The 23,735-nt window shown below is 40.9% G+C and overlaps 2 protein-coding genes across 14 annotated transcripts in view; one reads left to right on the forward strand and one right to left on the reverse strand.

The window, feature by feature from the left end:
* The window catches only part of ALS2 (ALS2, alsin Rho guanine nucleotide exchange factor), a 72,436-nt gene extending 59,032 nt beyond the window's left edge, over window positions 1–13,404 (reverse strand). For 4 of the 8 annotated variants that reach the window (XR_002339419.1, XM_021076185.1, XM_021076179.1 and 1 more), the window contains exons 1-2: window positions 13,300–13,404; window positions 856–935 (exon numbers count right to left, since the gene is read on the reverse strand). Coding sequence is in view for 7 of the 8 variants with exons in the window: in XM_021076185.1 (XP_020931844.1) it covers window positions 856–875 (20 nt within the window). In the remaining variant the exon portion in view is untranslated. Of the gene's footprint in view, window positions 1–855; window positions 5,131–12,890 lie in introns of those variants that run through there. The other 4 variants (XM_021076183.1, XM_021076182.1, XM_021076184.1 and 1 more) reach the window with 4 other exon arrangements.
* The window catches only part of CDK15 (cyclin dependent kinase 15), a 104,943-nt gene continuing 94,629 nt past the window's right edge, over window positions 13,422–23,735 (forward strand). For 2 of the 6 annotated variants that reach the window (XM_021076188.1, XM_021076189.1), the window contains exon 1: window positions 13,427–13,714. In XM_021076188.1, the coding sequence (XP_020931847.1) occupies window positions 13,602–13,714 (113 nt within the window). In that variant the 5' untranslated portion in view covers window positions 13,427–13,601. Of the gene's footprint in view, window positions 13,715–23,130; window positions 23,400–23,735 lie in introns of all 6 variants that reach the window. The other 4 variants (XM_021076194.1, XM_021076193.1, XR_002339420.1 and 1 more) reach the window with 4 other exon arrangements.

Genomic DNA, 23,735 nt, shown 5'->3' on the forward strand with positions numbered 1-23,735 from the left:
TAATTTGGCTAAAAAAAAAATCATTTCATGAGAAAGACAGAAGGAAGAGGGATTCACATTTCACTTGATACTGAGTTTATGCTCTATAATTCTTACTTAAATGTGTAGGAATTAAATTTGTAACAAGCCAGTAAAATCCTTCATGGTTTTTCTTTCTAGCTAAAGAATTTTATCCATCTGATGACTCTGGTTCAAAGAACATAAAACACACAGCTGCATAATGACCGTATCCTAACTGCCTCTCTTTCCAAGAAAAGGCCATATTAACATACTCTGAGTTTCCCTTACATAAAGTTTGCCTTTGTGTTGCCATATTTTTTTTTCATAGTCTTTTTTTCTAGAACACTGATGCCAGTATTTTAATGAGGTACAGAAACTTGTTTTGGATTTTCTCTATTTTATAATGTCTAGAATTGTCTCTACTTTTGCTAAATAATATTCCTCAAATTGTAATTAGGCATAGCCATGGTTTACAAAAGGGATGCCAAAAACTTAACCCTCCTTTCAAATTATCATTCATGACTAGTTTTTTATGGATAGATGATGATTACAATTAATAAGGCTACTTTTGAAGACCTGAAATTATGTGTGAGAAAAAAACAGCTTCAAAGCTTTAAAATGATGAAATGAAGACATTCTGTGCTTTTCATAAGCACAAGAAATGAACGAGCAACAAAGTGTGGCAGTAATAAGCTTTACTATTGTTATCTCTCTCTTTACCAGTCAACACAAATCTCACTATTTCTACTTAATAACCATCAACAAGAAAACCAAACTGAAGAGAAGCTACACATAAGTGGAACTGTCTGTTGTGTTTTCCTACAAGGATAGGGGAGAAGGAAAAAAAGGTTTTACCTTCTCTTCTTTGAGTCCATCGGTCAGCGGGAGCACTCCATCACCAAATCATTCCCTCTCTGCGAAAGGTACATAAAGTCCTAAATGGCAAGACACAGGTAAGCACAAAGAGCAGTGAAAGAGTTCTTTGCTGTTTTATCCGTCAGATTTAAAAAAAGAAGGAAAAAAGGCAGCCCTCCAACAAGTGCACATTCGCTGCAGTAAATATGCAGCAAAACTATTTAAACTATTTCATAGCACGCCTGCCAAAGACGAATCTCTAGACTGAGCCTGCCCACTGAGCTTATAAAAATGCCTGTTGATCATCAAATGTAATGTCAAAGTGAGAAAAGACTACCTGTGACCTAGCTGTACTTTGTCAGGCAACAGATTCCTTTGGTTTGTTTTTTACTATAAAGAAGGAAGTTCAATCTGAAAACTCAATGTGTTAAGGATTCACTACACACACATTAAGGCTACATTTCAAATGCTCCCAGAACATACGAACACTTAAATACCAATCAAGTAAACATGAATTTTTAAAATGTCTTCAGTAATGTATCATGTTCAATTTTAATTTACATTTCTTGGTAATACACACACACAAGATTATATCATTAAGACAAAGTTTTTTATTTATTGAACTACCAGTATTTACCCTAAATCAATCTCAATTCAAAACCATAATCCAGGAAGAAAGAACTCTGAATTTTGAAATATCTGTTTTAAAATCTACCATTTAACTGTAAAGAGCTCTATGAAAATAACAGGACAAGAATCATGACCTATCAGTTCAGAAACTCAGTGTTTGAAAAAGTAAGAGCTAGAAATAGGCAGACCGAAATGCTCAATGCATTTCAGCTAAGAAATTCACATTTGCAAGGGCACCAAAACTCATGAAAATAAGGGCAATGAGGTTTTAGATGTGCGTGGCCAAATTTATTATTTTTCTGCAAAAGGATACAGTGTGGTCACTGTGCACTGGAAACAGCCCATACCGGCAGGTGTGATGTAAGACCCATCTGCTTATTCCAGGCTGCCTGTGAATTCTTACTGTTTCCCATCTGTATATCTGGAGGAAATTACTCTCTACCTAATGCTTCTTTCAGAAAGATTCTGAATCATTTGAAGATGGATGAAGGGTACTATGCAAATGGAAGATATATCTGAATAGATTTAATAAATACTATTCATGTAATAGATATGATGATTATTAAGTGGTACTATACTTTGGGTGGGATAGTAATTAACTTAGAGCAAAATGTGCACTTCCTGGTGTACAGAGATGTTCTGAAGCCAGGCCGAATCCGAGCTTATCTATCAGAGATCAAGGAGTAACTGGTCCCTTAAGAGAAGTTAAACAATGCCCAGCAGAAACCCGAGAAGGCCTCGGGGAGGGTGTGGGAGTGCACAGGCCCACTTCATGCAACTGATTCACAATCGGGGACTCTGAATAGTGTCCCACTGCCTGGCAATCAAAACTGTTGAGAATCTTTTAGCAAAGTGACTGAAGAAGCCAACCTTTCTTCTCTTTTAATGTCATAGTTTTGAATACAAAGTTTTCTTACAGTGACACCTTACACCATGTGATTTCTCATCACCACTCATTTTTTTCAGATCCAAATGGAATGAAAACTCTACAGACTGTCTGGCAACCATCTTTTGTTACTTACTACACACGGTAGGCAGGTCCATGATTCTCAGGATGCCCATGTCCTGATACCCGGAACTTGTGAATATGTTAGTTACATGGCAAAGGGGAAGTAAGGCTGCTAATCGGCTGATTTTAAGTTGAGATTATCCTAATTATCCAGGGGCACTCAGTGTAATCAGAGTCCATAACAGTGGAAGAGAAAGGCAGAAGAGAGTTCCAGAAAGAGATGTGATGATGCCGGGAGGGTTAGAGAACTGCTAAATTGCTGGCTTTGAAGACAGGAGGCGGCAGCCACACATCATGGAATGTAGAAGTGGATTCTAGAAATGGATTCTCTCCTGGAGCCTCCAGGAAAAAAGAAAAGAAAAGAAAAGAAAAGAAAAGAAAAGAAAAGAAGAGAAAAGAAAAGAAGAGAAGAGAAGAGAAGAGAAGAGAAGAGAAGAGAAGAGAAAAGAAAAGAAAAGAAAAGAAAAGAAAAGACAGCCCTGCCCTGCTGACACCTTGATTTTAGCCCAGCAAGACTTGTGTCAGACTTTTAACCTAAAGAATGCTAAGATAATAAATCTGTGTTATTTGAAGCCACTAGGTTTGTAGCAATATTACAACAGCAACAGAAAGCTAGTATATTATTTCACAGACATCTTTCTTTATTGGTATTTATAGACCTCATTTTATTTTGAGTTTAATATATTTGACTTCTACAACATGTTGGCCTGAAACTCAAATAGGGCAGTGAGAGAAGAGAAAATGACTGCAAAGAAACATAACAAAAAAAGAATACTGCACCTAAGTATGGGAAGCTTATGTTATCAAGTTTTTACCTCACATACTTAAATATGTGGCATTTACCAACTCCAGTTAAATACTTAACATTGCTTCTCAATTAGGTCTCCAAACAGAAAAAGTAAACAAAAACATTTTGTTTTCCTAATTAATCCCCTCTCTGGGAGATCATCAGACCCCCCTTGGCCATTCAAATAGCATTTAAACTTCTTTATGTTACTTCATGGCTTAACATTTTTAATAGTTATAAACTGCCTCGTCACAGGGCTTCTTCTGGGGATATCTCTCCCCAGGTGAGCTTTGCAGGTCAGGATCCCTGTACTCTACTTCCTTCCTTCTGTTATAGTAACCATCCCTCATAACCTTTATTGTATTAACTACTCTGATACAGAAGCTGTGTGATGTATACAGTTGGAAAATGTGGGGTCCTCTTTTGCCTGACATGGCCTTTCCGGAGATCGTGCATGTGTAAAAGGAGCAAACTAGACTCTAGCATCCCCTGCAACTATGAAGTACTATGCGCCACAGAACAAAGCTACATTCATTTCAAAGTATATCACTCCATCTTTCAAATCACTATCTCCCTCACAGTGAAATGTAGAGTAATTAAACTCTGAGATGACCCTTTAAAACAAAAAGCAAATCTTGGTTAATGAATTGATTCCACTTTCAGATCCCAGTGGATGCACACCTTCCTGCTACATTTAACAGAGAAACGAGCTATCTTGTATATGCAGCAGATACGGTGTTAATACCATGATCTGGGAGTGCCCTAAAAAAATCTGGTCTAGATGTTCTAATTTTTGCTATAAAGAAAAGCTACAAACTGTCTATGAGTCCATGATACAGGAACCAGAAATGTGAAGTCTAAAAAAACTCTGAAAACGAAAAATTTTTTCATTTAAGTCTTCTGGTGGCAAGATCTAAACTGACCTGAACTTGTCCAACAGCAAATACTGGACTAATGTGATGCTATTTAATTTTTATCCCCTTAGTGTACATCTTCATATATTTTGTCATGGTGTAGTGGTACCGTTTACTTAAATGAAGAGTGAGGGGATAACATTCTCAAGTGGAAGGTAAGATTCTGATAAGACAAGATTTTTAAAAAATAAATAAATTTAAGATGCCTGTGAGAAATCTAAGGGTACATATCAAGCGAGCAGAAGAAAGGTCTCAGCTATTGATGTAAACATGGGAAGACATATAGATTTCAACATCTAAAATCAAGGCAATGGATAATATCATTGGAGTGTGCATTAAAAGAAAGGGATGCAGGGAATGAAGCTGTAAGTTGCTTGGATAGGATGAGGAACAAGCAAAGATGACTGAGGTGAGAAGTGGCATGACAGGTGGAAGAAATATATGAGTCTGATGTGGGCCCCCAAAGCAACGCAGAGAGTGTTTCTAGCAGGAAGGACTGGTCAACACAGATGGGGACTGAAAACCAGACTGGAGTAGGCTGACTACAAATGGGAGGCAAGGACATGAAAATAAAGTTGGTATAAATGATTCTTTTTTAATGTTGATATGGCAAACAGAAATGGAGCAGTAGCTGGAGAAAATGTGAGGGCCAAGGGTGTGTTTGGGGTAGGGGAAGCTGGGACGAGTGGAGATGAGACAGTTGAACGTGTTTGCAGGACAATAACACTGATACTAGATGCAAGGGAGATAAGGACAGAGCGGAGAACCAAAAGCCTGCACAAAGTGAAAGAGGACAGCATCCAGAACACGTGTGTGGTGGACTAATCCCTCACAAGAGGAAAGGTTCACATTTTAAAAAGAAACAAGGAGTTCCCATCATGGCGCATGGGAAACAAATCTGACTAGGAACCATGAGGTTGCGGGTTTGATCCCTGGCTTTGCTCAGTGGGTTAAGGATCAGGTATTGCTGTGAGCTGTGGTGTAGGTCAAAGAAGCAGCTCAGATCTGGCATGGCTATGGCTCTGGTGTAGGCTGGCAGCTACAGCTCCAATTAGACCCCTAGCCTGGGAACCTCTATATGCCATGGGTGTGGCCCTAAAAAGCAAAATAAATAAATAAATGAATAAATTAATTAAAAATAATTTAAAAAATAAAAAGAAACAAAACAACAGGTACAGATATAGGCGAATTACAGATTTTGTGGTGGGAGAGTAAGAGTCCCAAGTGATGGCACCTGTAAGGGATGAGGACTTCACAGTATGTGTGCCAGGGATTCTAATCTCACTCCTGGCTCCATCCATTCTCTGTTTTATTTTGCCACATTTACACCTGTCTGTAAACTGCTTAAATCCTTTTAGGAACAAGGCAGAATATAAATAAAAAAAATTTAATGTGGACCAGAAATGTGTTAGTAGACTATTATCCCAAATGCAAAGACCAAATTAAGTCATGTAGGAGTCTAGGTATTCACATCTAGTAAACGTTATTCTCTGAATAAAGTCCTTCTTGCCTTAATTTAGTGAGAGGTAAATTTGTAAGTCATAAGTATACAAACCTTAAAATGCTTAAACTGAAACAACTAAAACCACATGTATTTTTCTCACTTATTACATTCCAGGTATGGAACTAATCTAAAACTTCCACCAAAGTCAAAAACATCTTCTGCTCTGCTATGGCTCAGCTGCTTAACAGCCTTGAACTATAACAAGTTCTCAATAAATATCTGTAGACAGACCAGGCCTACATTAAAAAAAAAAAAATGGGGAGTTCCCGTCATGGCACAGTGGTTAACAAATCCGACTAGGAACCATGAGGTTGTGGGTTCGGTCCCTGCCCTTGCTCAGTGGGTTAAGGATCCGGTGTGGCCGTGAGCTGTGGTGTAGGTTGCAGACGTGGCTCGGATCCCGAGTTGCTGTGGCTCTGGCGTAGGCCAGCGGCTATGGCTCCGATCTGACCCCTAGCCTGGGAACCTCCATATGCTGCGGGAGCGGCCCAAGAAATAGCAAAAAGACAAAAAAAAAAAAAATGTTCCTGCCCTTAAAGAGTTTATACTCCTTAGTGTGTTCTGTGTTTCTGACTAGAATGATGGCTCTAAGTAGTCAGGACCCTCAAGGTATGAGAAAGCAAACTTAAAAACTAGCGAAGCTAGGCCCTTCTAGTTTTATCCTCCTGTCTCACTGGTTTAAAATAAGTATATTGATTAATACAACAGTGAAATAATAGCAACAATTACAGTTCAGAATGACAAAACATTAAGGTAGGAAGACAGTAAAAATCATAATAAAGAAGCAAATTGTATCGTAGTGCCTTAAAAAAGAATTTGGACATAGAGTGAATCTGATACAAAATTACTACAGATTTCAGTCGTTTACACTTTCTCCTTAAAGTCTGATTTGAGAAAAGACAACCTACCCAGTGGGAGAAAACCGGTGCAAAGGATGCAACCAACAAGGTCTTAAACTCCAAAATATACAAACAACTCATACAACTCAACAACAAAAAAGCAAACAACCCAACTGAAAAACGGGCAAAAGACCTATATAGACATTTCTGCAAAGAAGACATACGGATGGCCAATAGGCACAAAAAAAGACGTTCAACATTGCTAATTATCAGAGAAATGCAAATCAAAACTACAATAAGGGACCACCTCACACCAGTAGGAATGGCCATCGTTACTAAGTCTACAAATAACAAATGCTCAGAGGGTGTGGAGAAAAGGGAACCTTCCTACACCGTTGGTGGAAATGTAAATTGGCACAACTGCTACGGAAAACAGTGCAGAGGTTCCTCAGAAAACTAAAAATAGAACTAACACATGATCCAGCAATCCCACTCCTGGCTATATATCTGGACAAAACTATAATTCAGAATGATACATGCACCCTTATTTCATAGCAGCACTATTCACAATAGACAAGAGACGGAAGCAACCTAATGTCCATCCAGAGGGATGAATTAAGACAACATGGTACATACACACAGTGGAATACTACTCAGCCATAGAAAGAATGAAACAATGCCATCTGCAGCAACATGGATACCACTAGAGACTATCATACTAAGTAAAGTAACTCAGAAAAAGACAAATACTATATGTTATCACTTACATGTGGAATCTAAAATGTGGCACAATTGAACCTATCTATGAAACAGAAACAGATTTACAGACACAGTGAACAGACTTAAGGTTGCCAAGGGGGAGGGGAGAGGGAGTGGGATGGACTGCGAGTTTGGAGTTAGTAGATGCAAACCATTACATTTAGAATGGATAAACAATAAGATCCTACAGTACAGTACAAGGAACTATATCCAGTCTCTTGGGATAGACTATCATGGAAGATAATATAAGAAAAGGAATGTGTGTGTGTATATATAAATATACATATATATATATATATATGTATGACTGGGTCACTCTGCTGTACAGCAGAAATTGGCACAACACTGTAAATCAACTATACTTTAATAAAATAAGGAAATAAACAGTCTGGCTTGGTTGCGTTTTCTTACAATGTAATAAACTAGAGTTTATACAGTGAATGCAGTAAACCATAATTGAAGACACTATGGAATTTTATACATGGTAGATGCTTAATAAATATTTGCTTCTAAAAGGCTCAATCAATATGTTTTCACATGGATTAAGGCAACTTTTAACTCACACACCTGATTTACAGCTAAGCTATACCCCCAACAACAGCTACTTCCTGGATACCCTGCCACCCAAGGCTTTACCCACCACCGCTGAAGGCTGAGGAACACTCACCCTGCAGTGAGGTCTTGACAAGCCAACCACCGTCAAAGACGGAGGCGACTTCAAATCCCAGCCCTCTCAGCCTGAAATGCTGCACTGGAGGCATTGCCTGATACCACTATGGGAGCTGAGTAGCCCCTTAAAACCTGACCCAAATTTCAAGAATTCAGTAAATTAATGCATTAAATAAAGTCAGGAGACTGGCCTGGAGAGTATTTACTATTTATAATGTAACTAATGGGATGATGCACTTACTAAGTCATTGATTCAAAATATATTATCAACTCCTGCAGACCAGAAACCATGACTTATTCATTGGTACACTCTTGTATCCACAGCACCCACTAGGAAGAACACCCTTGATCTTTAAGTTTCAGTCCACGGACTACCAAATGATCAGAAGGTTTCCAGTCCCTGCTATAAAACTCAGTATCAGACACAAAAGTAAAGTGTCTTTTCATAATAGAAACTCTCATACATAACTTGCTAATGGTACCTCCTAACAACAAGGAAGATGGTTTTAATTCATGTCACTTGACAAATGTTAGACGACCCAGGAAAGAATAATCCTTTTTTCCTTAGTACATGGAGACAGTTTGGGGTACAATCAGAGACACTACGGCTTCATAGTCTCTCTTTCTCATTTTTGTTTGTTTGTTTAATAGCCTGCTAATTTCACCCTGAAATCTACTAAAACTGCACTATTCTGATTGTTGGGAATCCTCTAATGGATATTACTCATGGGAGAGGGGCATACACATGGTAAAATAAACATCCAGAGAAACCCCTTTACTCCCTTTTGCACCCACTGCATATCTCTTTAAAATGCATTTTTTGGAAATACTAAAATTCACACAAAATATTCTGATGAATATTATAATACTAGCAACTGAATCTCAATGGCAAGGTACTACAACAATTTATGCCTGTTATTAAATGGTAGTGTATTACTGACATAATTTATTCCTCTAATATTTTGCTACTACTCTTTTATTAAAATGGTCACTTAAAAAAAAAAAGGCGCCATTACAGAAATACAGTTCAGAGTATGTTGGCTTATTTTACCAATCAATAATATCTAGCACTTAAGGTCAATAAGGGAGCACATAACCGAACAGGGAGTATACATGCCAAAACATACTGCTCTGGGGTATTTTGAAAATTATAGTAAAGATATTCTTGATTAGGAATGAAAACATTGTTTCAAAACTTGTGGGTTACATTAGGGATCAGTTCTTGAATTTACTATTCATTACTCAACCATTTAACATACTGTCATCACATTTACTTATTAATACCTTTAGAAAGAGAATTATTTTGTTTGAGCAAGAACTAGGACTCTTGCATTCACAGTATAAAACTCAGGTATACTACACTGTAATAAAATTTAACCAATCCAAGTGTTAAGGACGACATGATATCTGCAGTAATTTTCTATCTGAGTCACTCTGTCCAAATTCCTTTCTGGGTTTTGCGATACAATGAGCTCCTCTCTGCTTTGAGATTTCATGGTCTCAAAGTAGTACATGCCAGCACTTCTCGAGAGTCTCTAGAATTTAAATTCCTCTGCAACCTTTCAAGAAGGATCATTCCTTATATCCTAAGGAAAGCATTCTGCCAGGAGCACAAGTCAAAGAGCAAAGTAAAACTGACTAAATAATTGGTCTGTCTCCTCTCTTTGGAAAAGCTTTACACAGTGGAGCTGCACTGGCACATTCTTTTCCTAGTGCAGTGAGAGAATTATTTTTTCAGAGTCTGCTTTGAGGCTACAAAGTAAAATTAAGGAAGCATAGTGGGAGAAAGCCCCCATTATAAAAAAAATTAACCAAACAACTATAAAGTGCTAATTTCACAAACTATCTTAACCATACAGAAATCTGTAAAAAATATAATGATAAAGTACAAATCCATGTATTCATCATTTAGTTTTATCAGCTATAAACATATTTTCATACTTGCTTCAGCTCTCTTTAAACAGAAGAAAGAGTTACACTTAGATCTGAAGGAGCTCTACGCAAACCTTCCTTCTCTACTTACCCCACTTCTGAAGTTCATGTGTCTTTTTTTCCCCCCTTTTTATGGCCACACCTGTGGCATATGAAAGTTCCCAGGCAACTTGCTTTTTTTTTTTACTCAATAGTACATACTTGAGATCTATTCATGTTGATAAGCCAAGTTCTAGTTCATTCATTTTTACTAGGAGATAGCACTCCATTGCATGAATAAACCATAGTTTATCCATTTCCCTACTAATGTACAGCTGGATTGTTCTACTTTATTGCTATTTTCAGAGCTGCAATAATCAGCTTTGTTAGATGTTTGCTTGGGCAATTGCCGCATGTGTTTTTTTTTTGTTTGTTTGTTTTTAATGGCCACACCTGTGGCATATGGAAGTTTCCAGGCTAGAGGTCAAATCAGACCTGCAGCTGCCAGCCTAATCCACAGCCACAGCAATGCCAAATCTGAGCTGTGTCTGCGACCTACACCTCAGCTCCAGACAAGTGGGGCCAGGGATCAAACCCACATCCTCATGGATACTAGTCAGGTTCATTACTGCTGTGCCACAAGGGGAACTCCAACTGCCCCAAGTTTAATTAAGAAATCTGGCTCAACAAAAATTTAGGTTGTGGAAGAAAAGGATTCTGGAATGAAAGTTAACCCACTCAGATCCCACTGCCCCAGGTTTTTCTCATAGGAGTTGAGTTCTTCAAAACTGAACTCTACAATAAAAGAGTAACTTCTACCAGAGCTCCAAAAAGTATTCAGTACATCGATATGAGTATTTTTGCTCTATCGACATGAGCCAATTAATTCACCTACTTTACCAATTGTTCAGCTGTTCTACTGACTGTGTGATGCAGGCAAACAGCAAGACAAAATGTAAAGACAGCACTATCACATCTATAGAGAAACAGGAATGGGGGTAGGAAAACAAATGCAATACTAAAAAGAACCAAGTCATATTTTGTTGCTATTTTATTTGTAGTTACCACGCATTTTCTTAAGGACTGAGAGCCTACCAAATCTACTAGTTTCTTTTTACTGATGACTGAGTTATTGGGTCATCAATGAAGGGTTAAAAGAAAAAGACTGTTTTTAAAAAAATGCTACCAGAAATATCTACATCCCTAATATAGCTGGAATATGTGGTAGGTTTAATTCCACAAAGTTATTAAAATCCTCACAGCATTCCACACTCCATCAAAGCAAGCCTTCTTGCACATCAGCTCAAAAATCACCCCTCTTTACCTTCCTTCCTAGTTTTTCAACTCATATCTTACCTAGTCTCATACTAAAGAATTATAAAAGGTTTTTACAAGCCACTCATATTCTTTGGAAATATCTTTAGAATGGACCCAGCAATACTACATTAAACTCATGTTTTTCATGAAAAGGTAGAAATATACTAAGAGTACTCTGTCCATCTTATCACATGAAAACTAAAATCAGTTCTCAATAAAGTTCTTACTATACCTTTTGTTTCTTTAACGGTCAAAATGCCCAAAGTCAGTCAGTGACAACCTAAATTCTGAAAGGCTGAAGTCTGGAGAGAAGGGATTCCAGTTCGCATTGTGTAAATTAACATAAAAAATAAGAGGCTCACATAGTGCCACTCAAATCCCACCCCCCCCACCAAAATCATTTGTTTGGTACTTTACTTTCTGTATTATCTTATCAAACGTTAACACTGTGCAACAATTTTTAACATTTCTTGCTATAACTATAATTCTTAAATCTGCCAATACTAGTCACCGTTTGGAAACTAATATAGTTAAGCCAGCTAGAGTCCATCAGCATTTTCTACATTAAAAGGCTCGAGTGGAAACACCAAAGTTACCACAGACCAACCTGAAATCATATTTTCTTTAAATACACCCCATGTCATAAAATCATCTGGGAACTCTTTCTTGATTTTAAAAAGTGAATTGTAGTTCTTTTCTAAAAATATCCAGTTCTCTTTCACATCACTTATAAAACAATGATTCAATGGGTCATGATGTAGTGAAAAAGGAAATGACTTATAAAAACAGCTGATATGTACTGAATATTTACATACGGTGCAAGACACTGTAAAAAAACACAGTACATGAACCATAACACGTAAAGGTATTATTATATGGAAGGCACTTTTATCCTCAATTTAGAGATAAGGAAACTGAGGTAGATAAGCAAACTTGCCCAAATTCAAAGATGTAAATGTATTTGATTGCAGGTCCAAAGCCTAGGATCTTCGCCACCATGCCTCTATTATTAAGATTAAAATACTGCAATTTACTGCAAAAGCAAATTCACTTTTTAAAATTCTTTGAGTATTCATTAACTCAAAGGTCAAGTGGTCACTTCAAATTATTTATATTTGTGATAAACCGAAAAAATACTGGACCAACAGGTTTGCTGAATTTCTGTACCTGTTCAGAATAAACACACATCACACAATTTTATTCTTCAAAGCCTTTTAAAAAATATTTACAACCACCAACAAATCCAAAAGGCACTAGACTAATGCTCTGCATTTTGTTCAACAGTTACTTCCTTTTCCATTCTCAACCAGAATGAGAATATTCTACTTGAATAGGCCACTTCAGCCTGGGTGTTTTTCCTTTTCCCCCATCAACAAAGCTCTAAGCAGTACACCACCACTTCTGCCAACCTACAGTTGTCTGCTTCCAAAATAGCCCTATTACCCAGAGGACCTATGCCAGCCTCAGGACCAGTTCCTCACGATAGCCCCTATATTATTTTCCTACCTTCACTTCTCAAAAGAACTTACCACCCTCTGCTGGATCACCTGACACGTCAAAAGACTTTGCTGAACTACTAATTCTTAACATCAAACTCATTTTCTTTTTCCTCAACAGCCCTTTCAAAGCATGGAAACCCTGGATCCACTCTCCACCACGATCTGCACCCAAGGGCAAACCCATCTGAGACTCTCACCAAGGTTCGCGGCCAAGGACCTCGGTTTATCTGCTCGGTGCCTAGAGTGGGCATTCAATACATCTTCCTGAATGAATGGGTGGAAAGCAGCGTGGGTGGAGGCGGGAAGGGGGGCGTGAAGGTATTTCACCAGGCTGAGATCTCTGAAGTGGCGCCCGGTCCTGGGAGGGAGGAACCGGAGCGAGTGAGAGAACCTGGGGCCGTCGGGTGCTCACAGACAGGCAGACGCAGTGGGTCAGACGCCGGCTTGAGAGAACGCCGGCGTCGTCTCCGTGGGTCGCCGCAGCGCCCTCCCGGGCCTCGGCCTGCGCCTCCGCCTTCCTCCCAGACCCGGCCTCTCGCACACTGGAGGCCCCGGCCGGTCAGCCATCGGAAACCACGGGCCAACCCGGGACCCGCGCTCGCTCACCTGACGCTCCACCGGCAGCACCACTGTCTGCATCCGGCGCGAGCCTGGCAGCCCGGCGGGTGCGTGAGATCAGCTGATTCACGGGGGGCGGGGCCTCCGGGCAGGGGCGGGGCTGCGGAGTGGAGAACGGGAGGGGGATCACCCCCGAAGTTGGGTGGGGTTAGATGGCAACGGCGTCTTGTAGGGATCAAAATTACTCAAGAGGCGTTAGGCACTGTGGGCAACGTTCCCAGGAGTGCTGCCTTTTCTTTAGGACCAGGCAGAGTATATATGCCTGGGATGCACTTGAGCAATGACGTAACATGGCGTCGCCGGGACCTAATTATCCGATCGCTTCCATGGTAACAGATGGTGAAGAGAGAGGTTGGGAGCTGCAGATATTTTGCTGCCACCTCAAACTGCAGGAGTCCGAACGGTAAGTTCGCTACTCTTGACAGTGAAAAGGCTAAAATGTCTTCAGACTTCTTCTATGGACTGTACCCTAAAGTAGTCACTTCCTCCCCCGGGAATGACGTCATCGCCACGCGGCGCCGTTAGCGCTAGTATCCACACTGATTTTGCTACTTAGTTGCGACCCCAGATGATGGAGTGTGGTAGGAGGGTATGAGATAGCTTCTCCTATGATCCCCACTGGACTCTTCCATATATAATCCGAGTAAAGCCAGTTTGCCCAGCACAGTTTCACGACGTCTGCTTGTTGGAGCCATAGCCCTACCCCGACTCAACTCTCACCCCCGAAGTCCCCTCATGAAGATTTTCCGAAGCCGCCACTCTTGGCCCATAGTGGGTGTAAACTCTACTGCTAGGCAGTGTGCCATCTCTGGGCCTGCAAACCCGTGTTCAGACCATCAGTGACAGATGTGCAGTCAGGGTCTGAAGCTCCTGTGCATACTGCATACATGGTTTAGTAGGTTCACCAACATCCTCAACTCAGTTGCCTCCTTGGCCCTCCATCACCTGCAAAACAGTTGTCCTGCAACGATTCAGCTAACCTTGTTCACTCTTGCACCAGTGCTGGAAATAACGTGGTCAGGCAGTCTTGCTAAGCCCCAAACTGTCCTTAACAGATTGCTACTCAGAATTTCTTCTATCCCCATTCCCTGCTATTCCCAACCCACACACTCCTAACTTTTTACCCAACTCTACCCACCCACCCTCTTTGGTAAAATTTTTAGAAATAAAAATACATTGCCTCCTACATTTCTGAGGAAAATGAGGCCACTAGGAATGAATTTCCTTAACTCCCACCAGCCACTGTTACAAACCCTACCTGCAACCCCAGCCTTCCTTTCCTTCTCCCTCTTTCTCCTTGTAAGTGCTCTGTCTCTCAAGATGAATCCCATCCAATCCCCTTAGAGGCATGCTCCATTACTTATCCCTTTTTGTGTGTTTTCAATCTCACTGTCTCTTGTTACTCTTCCTCTAAAGATGTAAGCCAGTTCCAGCATATCCTGTCTTTAATTTTTTTTTCCTTTATCCTCCTTTCTTTTGCAACCTACTTTTCTACCTTTACTTTCTGACTTCCCAATCTTCCTCATCCCACTTTACAATCTTTACTTTGTCAGGTCTACTGAAACCAGTAAGTACCGTCTAATCTTGAAATCTAATGATGCAGTCTAAGAATGGAACTTCTGTGACTTCTATGAAGTCATTTAAAAGAAACAAGATGATCTATATGTATGATATGGAATAATCTGGATGTTAGTTTAAGAGAAAAAAGCTAAATGCTGAATAATGTGTATTGTATTCTACCAATTGCATGTTATGTATGCCTTTTCATAGGAGAGAGAAAGAGAGGTTCCTTGTCTCTGTATATGCCTATCTTATTTCTGAAAGGATGTATTAAAAAAAAGTGACTGACACTGGGCAGGAGAATTGGGAACAGAGGCAGGAAGAAAACCCATTTTTCACTGCATGCCCTATTATACCATTTGAATTTGTAACTTTTTCTTTCTTTCTTTTTTTTTTTTTTTTCCAGCATATGGAAATTCCCAGGCTAGGGGTCCAGTTGGAGCTGCAGCTGCTGGCCTCCTCTACAGCTCACGGCAATGCGGGATTTTTAACCCACTGAGCAAGGCCAGGGATCGAACCTGCATCCTCATGAATATTAGTCATGTTGGTAACTGCTGAGCTGCAGTGGGAACTCCTGAACTTGTAACTTTTCAAACTTATCTTTAAAGCTTTCCAATGTGAGAAAAAAAAAAAAAAAGCATAGAGTTTTCAGTCTTATCTTTCTTTCCCTGTTTTTCACCTTGACTTCTGGGACCCATTTCTTCTGGGTTTTCCTTCTACTCCTCAGACCTTTCCTTTAGCTTTTGAGACTCGTTCTTTCGCTTGTCTCTTAAATACATGAGCTAAATAAACACTTCTGTCCTCGGCACTAGAGAGACACAACAAGGAACAAACAGACGAGTCCCTGCTGTCATGGTTCTTGCACTCTGGCGGTTTGGAGGACAGTCGCCAGAAATGGCAGCCATCACTTCCTCCTCTCATGTATACAGATTCCACTCTTGACCTCAGGAGATGGAGTCTATTCCTCTTCACCTGAATTTGGGCTAGCCTTGTGTTTTTTTTTTTTTTCCCCTAACTAATAAAATGTGGTAGAAATGAGGTTCTGAGACTTCTGAATCAAGGTCTTAAAAAGAACTGGTAGCTTCCACATCCCCCTCTGAGAAGCCAGTGCCATGCTCTAAAGGTGCTCCAACTATACCACAGATTCAGAAGAGACACTGTGCAGAGATAAGCCACATGGAAGAGCATTAAGGGGCCAGCATTCTGGACCTTCCAGGCCAGCCCAGTTACTGGCTGAATGCAGCTGAATGAGTGATACCAGCCAACATCAAGGGAAGCATAACCGCCTGGTTAAGCCTTCCCTGAATTCCTGACCCAATTTCCCAAGAAAGGGTAACTTGTTGCTTTAAGCCATGAAGTTTGGGAATGGTTGGGTACACAGCAATAACTGAAACAAATGGGAATAGTGAGCAATAATAAACAAATATGGTGGTGATGAGGGCTACAAAGAGGCAAAATAGTGTAGTATCTAAAAGCATATACTGAAGCCAGACAGCCTGGGTTCAAATCTCAGCTCTAGCATTTACTACTAGCTCTATGACTTTGGCACAAGTCATTTAACCTCTTTGTACCTCTGCTTCTTCATCCATAGAACAGGGATAGTAAAGTCACCTACTTTATAGGGTGATATGAGGATTAAATATAAAGTGCTTAGAATGGTACCTGGCACATAAGTGCTATGTAAATGCTGTTGTTGTTATGAACAGTAAAGAAAGATAAAGGAATAGACGGGAGAGAGTGCAATTGTATTATAAGGTGGGCAGGGTGAGCCTTTCTTCTTAGAAGACATCTGAACAGAGATCTAAAAGGAAGTGAGGGCATGAGCCATGTGAATATCTGACACTCCTCCAGGCACAAGGAACAAGTAATGGTGAAGGCTAGGAGGGCAGTGTGGCCAGGAGCTGAATGAGAGAGATTGAAGGAGGCTGAATGAGACTAGAGTTGATGAGAACTTGTTGAAAGCTAGGCGACAAGACAAGCTCAGGTAGATTATGATCTGGTACTGAGGACAGATCCTCTAGGCCATAACAAGGATGGAAAAGACTTTAGGTTTATCTGAATGATATGAGCAACCATCGGGGTTTTGTGCAGAGGGTGTTGTAATGTGGTTTCTGTTTTAAAAGGATGACTCTTCTGCTCTTTGGAGAATGATCAGCGTGTAGGAGTTAAGAGCAAAAACAGGGAGAGCAGTATTGCAATACAGTTGTCCCTCAGTATTGGGCGGGGGCATTATTTCCAGGACCCCTGTGGATAACAATACCTGCAGATGCTCAAGTCCCTTAAAAAAATGGTGTAGTTTTTGCATTTAACCTACACACAACCTCCCATATACTTTATTTTTTGCTTTTTCAATTTTTATTTATTTTTTATTTTTTTATTTTTTTGCTTTTTTTAGGGCCACACTCTCGGCATATGGAGGTTCCCAGGGTAGGGGTCAAATCAGAGCTACAGCTGCCAGCCTACGCCAGAGCCACAGCAACGCCAGATCCGAGCTGCGGCTTCGACTAACACCACAGCTCACGACAACGCCCGATCCTTAACCCACTGAGTGAGGCCAGGGATCAAACCTGCAACCTCATGGTTCCTAATCGGATTCATTTCTGCTTCGCCATGGTGGGAACTCCCTCCCATATACTTTAAATCATCTCTAGGTTACTTATAATACCTCATACAGTGTAACTGTTACGTAAATAGTTGTGTGACACAGCAAATTCAACTTTTGCTTCTTGGACTTTTTTTCAAATATTTTCTATTTGTGATTGGATGAGATGGGAAAGACTGGGAAAACGAGTATATTGGGGGGATATGAGGAGGGAGTACTGAGTATTCATATTTGAACATGCTTTAGACTATTTTAGGCCAGTAAGCATCTAAATGGAAATGCCCAGGAGGCAATTGCACAGTCTTCTGTTGAGGAGAAAGATCAGGGCTGGAGATTAAATTTAGGAAGTTGTTCATGGAAGAGATAAGCAGCCTGAGGCCTGACCTCTATTTAGAGATTAAGAACACAGGGAGGATAGAGCCCAGAATCCCGCTCAGTTCTTTGAAAGGAGAAATAACTTGTGTTTGAAAAATAGAAAGAAAGGAGTTCCCTTGGTGGCTCAGCAGTTAACGAACCCAGCTAGGATCCGTGAGTACTCAGGTTTGATCCCTGGCCTCGCTCAGTGGGTTAAGGATCTGGCATTGCCGTGAGCTGTGGTGTAGGTCGCAGACATGGCTCAGACCCCACATTGCTGAGGCTGTGGCTGTGGTAGGCAGCTATAGCTCCTATTCAACCCCTAGCCTGGGAACCTCCATGTGCCTCCTGGCTGCGGCCCCCAAAAGAGCAAAAAGAAAAATAGAAGGCAAAAATGTCTAGCACAGAGGAAGGAGTGCCTGGAAATCAAGCTGTAGTGATCATGTAGGGGTTGGTTGGCCTGGACAGGAGTTTGCTTTTTATTCCAAGTGCAAGGGGAATCATCAGAAAGTTTTAAGTCGGGGAGTGACATTTATGTTTGTGAAATTTCTTTCTGTCTAGTGTTTTATGTGTACCTCCTACATTATTACACAGAGTATTAAGAAGTTTATTCAAGGGTTGATAGTAACAATACTTTTTTTTTTTTTTTTCAGGGCTGAACGCATGGCATATGGAGGTTCCCAGGCTAGGGGTCAAATTGGAGCTGAAGCTACTGGCCTGCGCCACAGCCACAGCTCACGTGAACGCCAGATCCTTAACCCGCTGAGCAAGGCCAGGGATCAAACCCTTGTCTTCATGGATCCTAGTTGGGTTTGTTAACCACCGAGCCATGATGGGAACTCAAATATTAATACTTTTTAAATTCATTTTGCCTGACTAGATTATAGGAGAGTAAGAATAGAAGCAGGGAGATCAAGTAGAAGGTGTGGCCAGATAAGAGATGATGATGGTGACGTGGACTAGAGTGATAGCAGTACAAATTGAGAATTAGGTAGATTGGAGATGTTTCTGGAAGTAGAATTGGCATGATTTAGTGATGGGTTAGAAATAATTGTTATTCATATGCTGCCTGGGTTTTTTCTTGAGCAAGTGATCAATGAGCATTCCATTTTCTAAACTGGAGGAGACTAAGGAGAAACATCTTGACATGGTTCAAGAGGTCTGTGTCTGACATAGTGACTTTGAGATGCCTTTTTGGCATCCAAGTGGAAATATCAAGTTCATAGCTGGGGTTTTAGGGAAAAGTCGGGGCTGGAGATAAAGATTTGAGAGTCATTGGTACATAGGTGCCATTCAAAGCTAAATTACCTGGAGAAAAGTGTAGATAAGGCTGGGACTGAGCCCTGGGTTGCCCAAACTTGGAAGCTGAGCAAAAAAGAAGGAGCCAGGAAGGGTGATTGCAAAGGAATCCCCAAGAGGTAGGAGGAAAGCTGGGAAAGTGCCCACTTCAGTAACCAGATGCTTTCGGGAAGGGTGGCAATAAATGCTGTCGAATGCCCCTAAATGGTGAAGTAAGATAAGATGTGAGAAGTCGAGTTCCCGTCGTGGTGCAGTGGTTAACGAATCCAACTAGGAACCATGAGGGTGAGGGTTTGATCCCTGGCCTTGCTCAGTGGGTTAAGGATCTGGCATTGCCATGAGCTGTGGTGTAGGTCGCAGACACGGCTCGGATCCCACGTTGCTGTGGCTCTGGCGTAGGCTGGCAGCTACAGCTCCAATTTGACCCCTAGCCTGGGAACCTCCATATGCCGCGGGAGCGGCCCAAGAAATGGCAAAAAGACCAAAAAAAAAAAAAAAAAAAAAAAAAAAGATGTGAGAAGTGATTTGATAAGATGTACCCTCTGGTGAATTGGTGTAAAGAAAAAAAATGTTGTCCTCCCACCCAGTTCAAGGGAGGAATCAAGCCATTAGCCACTGCAGTTGTCCGCAGACAGTGTACCTTCAGGGGAATTGAGAATGGAGAAAAACAGGAAACATTCTGTGCTTTGGATATACTGGCCCTTAGATAGTTAGGATGCATATCTAGGGAAAGTTTTCAAATGACCCCAGATTCTTTTATTTTCCATACATAGACAAGCACGAAAAATCCTGAACTTGTGATATCTGTTCTTTGTGATTAACAGTAATCTTTTGATGCTTGACTGCATGCAGAAAAGTTCAGATATATTCCAGCTCCTCCGTTACCTCTTCAGAGAAATTCCTCAGAGCTCTCTGAGAGGCTGTCTTCCAGGAAGGCCCCTGAATAAAACTTAACGCACAACTTTTATATTGTGCTTTTTTCTTTCTATAGACATTGACGAAAGCGGGTTCAGTGGAGCGGTCGATGAAGAGGCATTATTGGGAGTAAATTAAAGCAAAAACAGGATATGAGAGAGTAGGGACATTTCCTTCCAGAAGTTTTGCTCTGAAGTGGAATAGAAAACCAGATAGTAGCTGGAGGAGAGTGTGGTGTCAAGGTAGAGAATAGACACCCAAACCCCAAGCATTAAAAAAAGCAGTAGTTGATATGATAGCCAGCCCACATTTCCTATTGGAAAGAAACTGACCTTGCAAGGACAGAAAGAAAAGCTATCCAAACATGTCTTTCTATGTGTTGTCACAGATTCAATACTGTCAGTGCACAACCTGAATTAAACCCACCTGAAAATGTAAACTCTCTTAGCATGTCATATATTACACTGACTTGCAAACTTATGTCTCTCTTGTTAGATGCTAAGCTCCCTGCGTTTTTCTTTATCTTTTAATTCTCTAGAGACTAGCAACAGTGCCTTGAACTTAATTAATTGTTCAACTTTTAGGCCCCCAACCTACAAACAATCATGTTGCAAATATTTATTTCCAGTGAGTTCTTTAAAACTTATAACATGCTTTCCCATGGAAACAGGTCAGTCATGGATTCGTTCTTGTCCTTATCTACAAGTGTTATTTGATTTATGATGTCATTCATCGTAAATGGTGCACCTGCTATGAAAGATATCCCGAAAGCAATACTTTTATAATACTTTACAATTTAAAAAATGAGAAGGAAAACCTCGTGGTATTGAGTGAATAATTTTTCATGAATGCTGGTACTTAGAGAAAGGCAGGCTTTAAGGGTTAAGGGTGAAAAGGGGGTGGAAGTTGTGGCAGTCTGGAGCACTGAGTGAGAAGCAGCGTCTCAGCCAGCCGGGATAAACATGCACCCTTATACCTATACAGATCAAAATATTCTCCCATATTTTTTAACCAATTGGAAAAAGTTAACAAAAGCCCTATAATAAAAACATAGATGGATAGAGAAATGAGATAGATATAGATGGTAGATATAGATAGATAGATAGATAGATAGAGAGATAGAGAGATAGATAGATAGATAGATAGTTAGATAGATAGATAGATAGATAAAATTCCAAGTTGCCAAGTTTTTTCCTTTTTAGGGCCACACCTGCAGCACATTGACGTTTCCAGGCTAGGGGTAGAATCTGAGCTACAGCTGCTGGCCACAACCACAGCCACAGCAATGCATTATCCGGGCCTTGTCTGCAACCTACACCACAGCTCACAGCAAGCCACTGAGCAAGGCCAGGTCCATAACCCGCTGAGCGAGGCAAGGGATAGAACCTGTGTCCTCATGGATACTAGTTGGATTCATTTCCACTGCACCACAAGGGGGAACTCCCGTGATGCCAGTCTCTTCACACACCACTGTCAGTCAACCCTCATAAACCCGCCCAGTAGGTTGGGGGTGGGAAGAAGGGTGGGGGTTGGCTTCCACACAGCCATGTTGGTTGGACACGACTTTTCCTTTTGCCCAGAGATACGAAGTCATAAACAAATAAGCCACAGGCTGTTTAAAATGTTAATACTGTATTCTGTTGTCACGGATTTTTTTCCATTAATTTTTATTTTAAATTTAAAGAGTTTGATTTTTTAAAACACTGCATCAAGATTATGTACCATCTTGTCTGGATTACTGAGTTTTGTTGCTTTGTCTGTTAGTTTTTGGTCCCCCCACCCCACGCCCCCACCACCCTGCCCCCTTATGCTTCATCACCATCCAAGCACTAGTGGAAAGCAATCAGAAAGGAAACCGCACAAGGGGCTCCCAGGTTAAATGTTTCTTCCTTTTCCCCCCTCTTTTTGTCTCTGTCTCTGTCTCCCTTGCCCCCCTTCTTTTTTCCTTCTTCCGTCTCTTCCTCTCCCCACCCCCTGTTCTCCCTGTCTACCTTTCTTCTTTTTTTTTCTTATGTGTATTTTTATTTTATTTTATGTTGGTAAGAACACTTAATCTGAGACCTAGCGCCTTAATCTACCTTTCTTCTTAATTTTTAAAACAATTGTCTTACTTTGAGTCTTCAGCCTATCAGCCTTCCGTAGCTTTGCTGAAGACTTTGCCCTGGCCAGGAGCTCACTGGCTTCTGGGGGGTGGGGGTGCTGGGAAGGGCTCAGTATTTCTGAGGGGAAGAAGCCTAATCGATGTGCACAGGCTTTAAAATACTTAATTTTAAAAAACGTGGTTAAATCCTCTTAATTTTAGAGCCTTGGAGCTAAGTTTGGTTTGCCCAGCCCTAGTAACTGCGAAGCATATATATGTGTGTGATAAAGGCAGTTTGGATTAAGGAAAACTTAAGAAGTAGCTGGGTGAGGAGAAGACAAAAGGCTTTTAAAAAGGATGTGCGTAAATTTGAGAGAGATCCCCTCAAGTGAAATCACTGGCCGAAAGTGGCCAAGTCCAAAGAAAATTGAGGTGAGTGTTTGTAGGGGGTGAGGTTGGAGTTAGAGCGGCTTTCTCTTTAAGCAAAAAGCATTTGGAAGACAAAGTGATTTGGCCAGTTCTCCATCCCGGCCACCTAGTGGCGCTGTCGGTACAAGGCTGGCTGCTTGGTGGCATGAGGGACCAGAAGGGATTCAGACCTCCTGGGATGGAGATGGGGAGAGGGAGTCTCAGATCGGCCACATGGTTTGTAGGGAATCAGAAATGCACAAGTCAGTTTTTTGTAAGCTGTGTTTATTTGTATTTACATACCCACTGTTATGCATATTTTAAAGTCATAGGCAATTGCAGAAGATGGTTTCAAACAGTTCTAAAACCATTGCTTCAGTACTGTGGAGGGTGCTATGCTTCAGCATGAAAAAACATGGACTTTCAGACTATCATTTTACTCTGACAGGGCAAGAAACTTTTGGGCCATGATACAGAAGGCTATGGGAGCATTTTAATCCCTTTCACAGAAATTAACAATGACAGGTTGTACAACGTACTCTTTAGTCACCAGCCTGAGCACTTCTGTGGTGGACTCATTGTTCTAATTGTCCTTCGACAGTGAGGAGTCGCTGGAGAGAGATGCACACGGAGTTGAGGACTGCAGGTGGGGACTCTCACCTCAGCTGCTACTTTCAGGAACATGTTTCCTGTCGGGAAGGAAGTTCTTTCACATGAGCGAGGGTACCACTCTGGGTACCAAGAAACAAAATTCCTATCCATGTACAAGAGAACAGTGTGCTGAGCTGATGGAGCCTCTATGTGTTCAGGGAAAAGGGTGCTCATTGTATGGAGACGTGGTGACACGCATAGATCCTGGAATCAATACCAGTGAGTTTAAATTCTAATTCTGACACTTGCACGCTAAGAAATGTTGGACAATCCTCTGTTTTCTTATCTGAAATTGGGGGAATAAATATCTATGTCAGAATTAAATGAGATAGTGCATATGAAGTGCTTGGTTAGAACACTATGGTAGACGCATTAGGTGGCAATGCCTAATGAAAGAAGTGGGGGACCACGAATACGCTTGGAAAGTCGTTGGTATGACCTTGTCTCCCAACTGTTAATTTATATCAAAAAGGAAAATGGTCAAGTAGGTTTGAAGTATGGACATTAGAGCTGTTCTGCTTTGGTTTAAATCCTGCTTCTACCACTCTTGTATGG

Source organism: Sus scrofa, chromosome 15 (assembly GCF_000003025.6).
Source record: "Sus scrofa isolate TJ Tabasco breed Duroc chromosome 15, Sscrofa11.1, whole genome shotgun sequence".
Classification (NCBI taxonomy): Eukaryota; Metazoa; Chordata; class Mammalia; order Artiodactyla; family Suidae; genus Sus; species Sus scrofa.